Source organism: Egretta garzetta, unplaced genomic scaffold (genome assembly GCF_000687185.1).
Source record: "Egretta garzetta isolate BGI_Z169 unplaced genomic scaffold, ASM68718v1 scaffold215, whole genome shotgun sequence".
Classification (NCBI taxonomy): Eukaryota; Metazoa; Chordata; class Aves; order Pelecaniformes; family Ardeidae; genus Egretta; species Egretta garzetta.
In genome coordinates this window covers 6,649,102-6,656,281 of record NW_009259719.1, presented here as the reverse complement: position 1 = coordinate 6,656,281, position 7,180 = coordinate 6,649,102, and the positions used below count along the sequence as shown (strand labels likewise).

The window sequence follows — 7,180 nt, the reverse complement described above, 5'->3', positions numbered from 1 at the left end:
CGTTGCAAGAATGGATCATCCATGAAAAAACTCAATCTTTCAAATTTTGTTTCAATACCAAATCTATATTGCCACTTCATAGATGTCTCTCTACAAGCTGCTTTTTATTTATTATTTTTTTGGCTGACCTAAGATGTATTTGTGGCTCCTTGTAAATGAAGTTTAGAGGAATGTGATTTATATAACTATTAAAATGACTGCTTGGGTTTCGTTTACTTTGTGTGACAACTGAGGCATAACTAAAGAGAGCAGGAACTTAAAAATATTTATGGATCAATGCATATCCTAGGGAATAAAGTACATTATTTTCCTTACCATTTCCCTAATGAAGTATACATGGATGTGCTAAAGGATGGCGGTCACGCTCAGTGAGCAGAGATGTGCTCACAGGTGATAAAAAAAGAGATATGCAGTGATAATACAGAATATCATACGTATGGCACTGAGGCGTATTAGATCTATATTATATATATTTTATATATTTTTATATATATATATGTTGTTCTCTTGTACTTTGTTCTCTCTGGTCTTACTTCCAGCTAGGAAATACATTTTAATAGTTCTTTGATTTGGGCTTATCTGGAAGAACAGAATGCTGAGCACACACCCCCCTTTCTGCTTTGCCAGAACATGAAGATGAAATGTTTATTTATTTAAATGTAATTTTATACATGACTTCACCTGTATTTCAGATTGTCAATGGGTATTTTGTGCATTACTTTGCACCCTGTGAAATGCCAGTGTTTCCCAAAAACATCATCTTCGTTATAGATCGAAGTGGCTCCATGGCAGGCAGAAAAATCGAACAGGTAACTTACCTCAAAGTACCGACCGCTGCTTGCATCAGTCACATGCACCAGCCTTTTGAGGCAGTGACTGTGCATTTCACTTTTGAAATATGTGCTGGTTTTGTACACAGCAAAACTTTCAGACAGGTAGAAATGTTTGAAAATATGTACACACAGAGTTAAGCTATTAAAGAGCAACACTTTTTGGATACAGCTGTTCTCACAGGTATCAAACATTAAGGTAGAGAGCACTTTTTCTGTCTCTATCTTTGCAGAGTATTTTGCTTCTAATTTTTTTCTTTAATGAAGTTCAAAGATTTAAGTTGTTTGTTTTACCTTTAATGAATGACTGTGTATGTACCTTTGCTAGAGAGCAGACAATCCTGCTACAGCCCTCATAGGTGGTTTTTTCTGTTTGTAAGTTAAGTGCATTGGCCATTTCTGATGGTCTCAACCTGAAAAATAACCTTAGGACTAAGAAGGGGCATTGGGCTGCATCTTGAATAGTGCTGTAGAGAAACCCCCTTATTACACTGCAATTCCAGTTCTGGCAGAGAAGTAGAAATATTCAAAGTGATTGTTTTCTCCTTGGAACAGACGAGGGATGCCCTGCTGAAGATTTTGCAAGACCTCCACCCAGAAGACCATTTCAGCTTTATCGCCTTTAACAGCAAAGTGGTGGAATGGAAGAGCTCTTTGTTGCAAGCCACCACAGAGAACGTGGCGAGTGCCGCAGGATTCGTGCAAACTCTTTCTGCTAGTGGAGGTACAAGGCACCACCTAGATGCTTGTAACCACAAACATGCACCCAATATAATATATTGCTTAGAAGAAAAAAAATTACTAGACATAGACTGCCACAGAACTACCACCGGTGCTCACAAAGCAAGCAGGTTTTTAGTATTTATGATGGGTGGGATAGAAAGGCTGGTTATGGGATTGGACAGATTGGTGACTATATTATGATATGCATATATAGAGAGATGGTTATATCACATCTGTGAACCATACAGGCCAAAAAGTTTTGTTTCAGATTTTTATAATAGAGATGGCTGGAAGATTTCCCAATAGTAGGGGTTTTTTCTACAGAAAAATGGCAATTCACTCAACATTTGACAGCAATTTGCTGATTTATTTTTTTTTAATATCAAGGGACCCCTTGTAAAATAAAATGCATACAAAGTTATACTCCCATGTAAGCCACACTACAGAAACAAAACAGGCATGAAGCATTTCAATTGCTGAATCGCTCAGTGCGCTTTGTTTTATTATTTAGTTTTAAGCACATCTAAGAGGCTGTCTGTCCTGCTAATCTTATGCTTATTAGTATTTAACGTAGATTTTCTTATACCAGGCGCTAACACCAATAAAGCCCACTTGCGCCCAGCTCTTTTCTTGGACTTCTCAAATAAGGCAAGGAGACATTTCTTAAATACAGGTTAACAGATGACAGTGTGTTTATTTAAGCACTTTTTAATGGCTTTAGACGTGTTTGTACTTCCCATGACATATGTGTGGAAATTGCTCCCAAAAGAATACTCCAGCATCACCACTGCAATATAATACACCATAATTAAGCCCAGTAGGCTAAACCCCTAAATCCTCATCTCTCTGAAGGATTACTTCCTGCAGAAAACTTTAAAAAACTCTGCAGGGCCTCTGCAGATGAAGTGCACCGATTTATCTGGATGATTATCCTTCTTAGGTGAGTGATGCCTGCTTTCTCATTATAGGCACAGATATCAATCGTGCCGTGCTGACTGCCGTGAGCGTGCTAGATAAAGCCGAGAGGCTGCCAGAACGGAGCGTATCCATGATTATTTTGCTGACAGATGGCCAGCCCACTTCTGGTGAGTAAATAATAGCCTCAGACCTCTCTCTCCTTCATTTTGTTTTTTTTCTTTTACACTTGTATCCCAGATGTTGATAGACATAGTCTGCATTTCAAAAGAGCTTTGGTATAAGCAGGCCGGGCTATTGCTGGATCTGTGTCAGAGAGAGGGTGATTATGCGAGGGCTCTGGCAAGGGCTGTAAGAAGGGAACGGCAGAGCCTGCCTGCCCATGACTACATGTCCTTTAGCTGGGAACTGTTTTGCTAAATACTATTGGCTTCCCAGTTTATAAGCTCAGGGGAATTGTTGGAGATACTCCAGGCACAGCTGAAATGTGGAAGTGAAATACTTGGAGTCATAACATGGACATTTTGCATTTATTATGTACGATCCCATTTGAGAGGTATTGCTTATGTTTCTTCACCCTCCTTGCTCCCAAACTTGAGATATTTTCAGGGTCCCTCTTGTTTTCTATTCTTTTCCATGTCTAGCTCTTAACTAGTGATCAACTGTGACAGCACAAACCAGAGGGCTGAGACAGAAATACTGGGTTAAATAAACAGTAACTCTCAATGCAACGGCACAAACATCACTTGTTCTGAACAGGAGTTTGTCTAAGTTTTGTGTGGCACCAGCATCTCTCTGAGACCAGCAATACTAATTCAGCTGTAAGCCCTCTAATAAGATCAGTCTGCCTTTCAGATCGTGTGAGCCATACTGCTTTGGAGTTGGTTTATTTGTTTGGGTTTTTTTAATAAAGTTCAGCTTACGATGCTGCCTGCTCAGCACAGCCACAGCGAGTCTCAAATATCCCCGAGCACACTGCACACCACAGGTTGGCTAGAAATCAGGTTGGGGTGGAGTGCCAGGCAAACGCAATGCAGCGTTATTGCATATGCTGCCTTCCTCAGCAAAGCAGGCTGAAAGGGGAAAATCTGAGCTGCTCCCATGATACTGATACAGACAGTGGCAGTTCCTGCCTGGGAATGCTGATAGAGAAGCTCTCCATACAGGGCCATCAGCAGCTCTTCAAATGGGCTAAGATGATGGAGTGAAGACCTTTTCCCTTTGTCAGGCACAAGGGCTGGGAGAGAAGCATGGCTGAGTTAATTTGCAATTTGTCTGAATTACACCGTTAACCAATCCATTCTTCTCTGAATTCATGCACATGATTTTTCTGGATGGTACTTCTCTTCCCAATGCTTGATCAAGTGTTTCCATCCCTTGTGCTGCTAACTCACAGTGTGTGTCCCTTTTGTCCTAAAAACCTCTGCTGGCCTCCATACCTTTGTAAAATATTTTGCACTTAGCTGTGACAATATGAGTAGAAGTTAGTTAAAGTCATTAAGGGGAAGAATCAGGTTCTGGCACTCCAAATGCAAAGTGGTGCTTTCATCTCCGATTCAATTAATGGAATTCTGTCCCATATATTTTTAATATTTTATTATTAATAATTTTAAATAGACTTTAGGAAGAATTTTCCATTAAATCTGCTGCTTGGTACTTAAAAAATAAAAAACCAAACAAGGGTATGTTTTTGTTTCAATTACAGGTGAGAGTAATGTGGAAGTAATTCAAGAAAACATTCACAAAGCGGTCAATGGGAAATATGCTCTCTTCTGCCTTGGCTTCGGGTTTGATGTCAGTTATAGGTTCCTGGAGAAAATGGCCCTAAGCAACGGGGGAATAGCACGTCGCATATATGAAAACTCTGATGCAGCCTTGCAGCTCCAGGTCAGGACTAAGGAATATGCCAGAAAAGCCATCTATCAGCTACAGTTTATGTCTAGTCTTAGCAGCAAAACTACAGGTTTTCTGAGAAGAAAATTTGCATTTGAGTTTATCAATTATCTAATTTTGGGGAGGGAGGAAGACAATTTTGGGGTATCTGAGGGCTTGTACCCTAACCATGGCTCAAAGCTGAGGTCCTCCTCAAATCAGCTGGTCACTTGGACACTGTATCTCTGCAAAAAGAGAAACTGTCCAGTGGAGGTGATGGTGGAAAATCTTTAGTTCTTGGGTCTGATTTCAAACTGCTTGAAATACTACCTCTGGGAGCTGTTTGTTGTGGTTTCCCTAAAAATCAGGGGGTAGTTTGAGGCACCTACAGGCAAACCAGCTCTGCAATATTACCAGCCTGGGTCTTTCCTGACTCTTTGGAGAGGGTTGTTAACTTTTGGGACATTCCCTTTTGGGAACCCACTTCTGCCTGTTTTGGCTGGATTTGCCTAATACCCGCCCCGGTCCAGCAAAGAAGAAAGATTAATCCTCAGAATTAGTCAAGTTAAAACAGATGGGAAAAGTGGTTAAAGCAAAACACCGAACTGGGTGGGACGGGGGTAATGGGGATGTTGCCTGGTTACTTGAATTGCTGTGGGAAACAGTTCATCTGGCACTGCCAGCCTGGCTGGCGAAGGTGTACTGAACCTTGGGAAGAAACACTCATTTTTTTCAAGGTTTGCAGCAGTCCTACACAAGCCGCTGCTGCCCATCTCTATTGAAACAAAAAGCTTTGCTCCCTTCTTTTTAAGGGGGTTTTAGACATTCAGTATATTGCTGTGCATAATTTCAGTCATTTGTATTCTCTCTCTCTCTGCTTCTCTTCAGGGCTTTTATCAAGAGGTGGCTACCCCAATATTAATGAAAATTGAAATGCAGTATCCAGAAAATGCTGTTGAGGGATTAACCAAAACCGATTTCAAGCTGTTTTTTGAAGGATCTGAAATTATTGTATCTGGAAAAATTAACAATGAGCTTGGTCTTTTGCCAGTAGAAATTAGAGCTCAGTCAGTAAGTGTTCAGTTTACTAACTATGAAAAACATTATCTCCCTGCTGTCTTTTATGGTGCAATAGGAGACTTCAGGAAGTCTTTTGTGTGCAGTGTGTGTTCGCTACATTTGGGCATTCAGCTGTTTTCCCATTTTAGGAAAATATTTGAGAATTCAAACAATTTTCACCTCCTGAATCTGCTGCAAAAAGAAAACCTTGAAGTATGTCCACAAATAAGCAAACAGCAAATTTAATTATTTCAAAACCACAATATTTTGGCCTTTCAAGCAGATTTAGGAAACTAGTTTGTGTTTTCTGAATGAAGAAGGAAACCTGAATTATTCATCTCAAAAATGTTGAAATAGAACAATTTCATTACCTCCCTTTTTTTTTTTTTTTCAACATAGTTTCGAGTCCAGAAATATCTATCCAAAATATGTGCTGCTTTGGTGGTTTGGGGTTACAGATTCCAATGGGAAGACAGCTTGCTGAAAAATTTTTGAGGGGACAAAAGGGCGGTCCAGTACTGAAAGATATTCTCTTAAGTTTAATAATGTGACTATAAAAGAAGTCTGGAACTGTTCTTTTGATGGCCAATTTTCTCCCACTTCAGCACGCTAGTGACTTGACTCTTAAAGAAGAAGCAAATGTCAAAGAGAAGGAGCAAGTATTTCAAAATCAAAGTTACATCTTTGGAAATTTCATAGAGAGACTGTGGGCTTACTTAACCATTCAACAGCTTCTGGAAAAATCGTAAGCTTATATTAATGTTTCATATCATGAGTTTCAATCTTCTTAAAACACAAATTCCTTATTCACAAAGTATGTGATGGGAAAACACAAAGTAACAGAAATATTTCTGCAGGTGCAGATTAAGAATATAGTATACTGCCTGAAGTCTACGTTACTGTATGAGGAACATGAGGTGCCTTTTTTTTATGATAGCACTGTATCACTAAATACATATATATACATATATGAATACATAACATAAAATATTCTTCATGGCATTAATATGAAATAGATTTTAATTGCATGGATTGTGTTGAGCTGTTATTACACATCTAGAAACATTGTCTGTAGATAAGTGAATGGCAATTGCCAGTAAAGAGAACAATAAGTACGTCCATAAGACATTTCATAGATCATCTGTCTATGATTTTTATGTATTTGAACCATCCATAGGCTCCAGTCTTGCAAACAATTAAGCATCTCCATAATGCCAAGCACATGAACAGCTGAGTTATCCCAATAAGACTACTTACCTTTAAATAACAAAAAATATCTGTTAAGACACAGCTAATACGAAAAGGAATCTGAAGATGACCTGCTCGTTAGCCTCTGTATGTTCTTTCTTCATCATTAACACAGACTTTAGTATTTCAGCACAAGAAGAGGACCAGAAAACCCTGGAGGCACAAGCCTTAGAGCTGTCTCTGCGGTACAGCTTCGTTACACCCCTCACTTCCATGGTGGTCACCAAACCTGCTGGCCAGTGGCAGGCGGAGCTGGCAAACAAACCCACCGAAGCTGGTAAATGGGGCATCGAACAGCCCCCCCGAAATATGCTGCTGTTATTGACTATTTGTTGCTGGCCTTCAGTACAGGTTCATTTTATAGTGACGTGACATGGCAATATGCCACATCGGAGGCAGGACTTCAGGAATTAGCTTCCTGTCAGAATAAAACATACGGGATTTTTTTAGCAGGTGAAGTGGTGAAATGAGCATTGACATGGAAAATAATTTGTTTAAATATTAACTAAAAGTAATTTAACAGTTGTTACTCA

General features: G+C 39.5%; 1 protein-coding gene across 1 annotated transcript in view; it reads left to right on the top strand.

Moving 5' to 3' along the window:
• Nucleotides 1-7,180, top strand: part of ITIH4 (inter-alpha-trypsin inhibitor heavy chain 4) — a 19,441-nt gene that overhangs the window by 4,719 nt on the left and 7,542 nt on the right. The window contains exons 7-13 of the mRNA XM_035894771.1: nt 693-809; nt 1,386-1,554; nt 2,522-2,638; nt 4,174-4,355; nt 5,229-5,411; nt 6,005-6,144; nt 6,770-6,924. Of these exons, the coding sequence (XP_035750664.1) occupies nt 693-809; nt 1,386-1,554; nt 2,522-2,638; nt 4,174-4,355; nt 5,229-5,411; nt 6,005-6,144; nt 6,770-6,924 (1,063 nt within the window). The remainder of the gene's footprint in view (nt 1-692; nt 810-1,385; nt 1,555-2,521; nt 2,639-4,173; nt 4,356-5,228; nt 5,412-6,004; nt 6,145-6,769; nt 6,925-7,180) is intronic.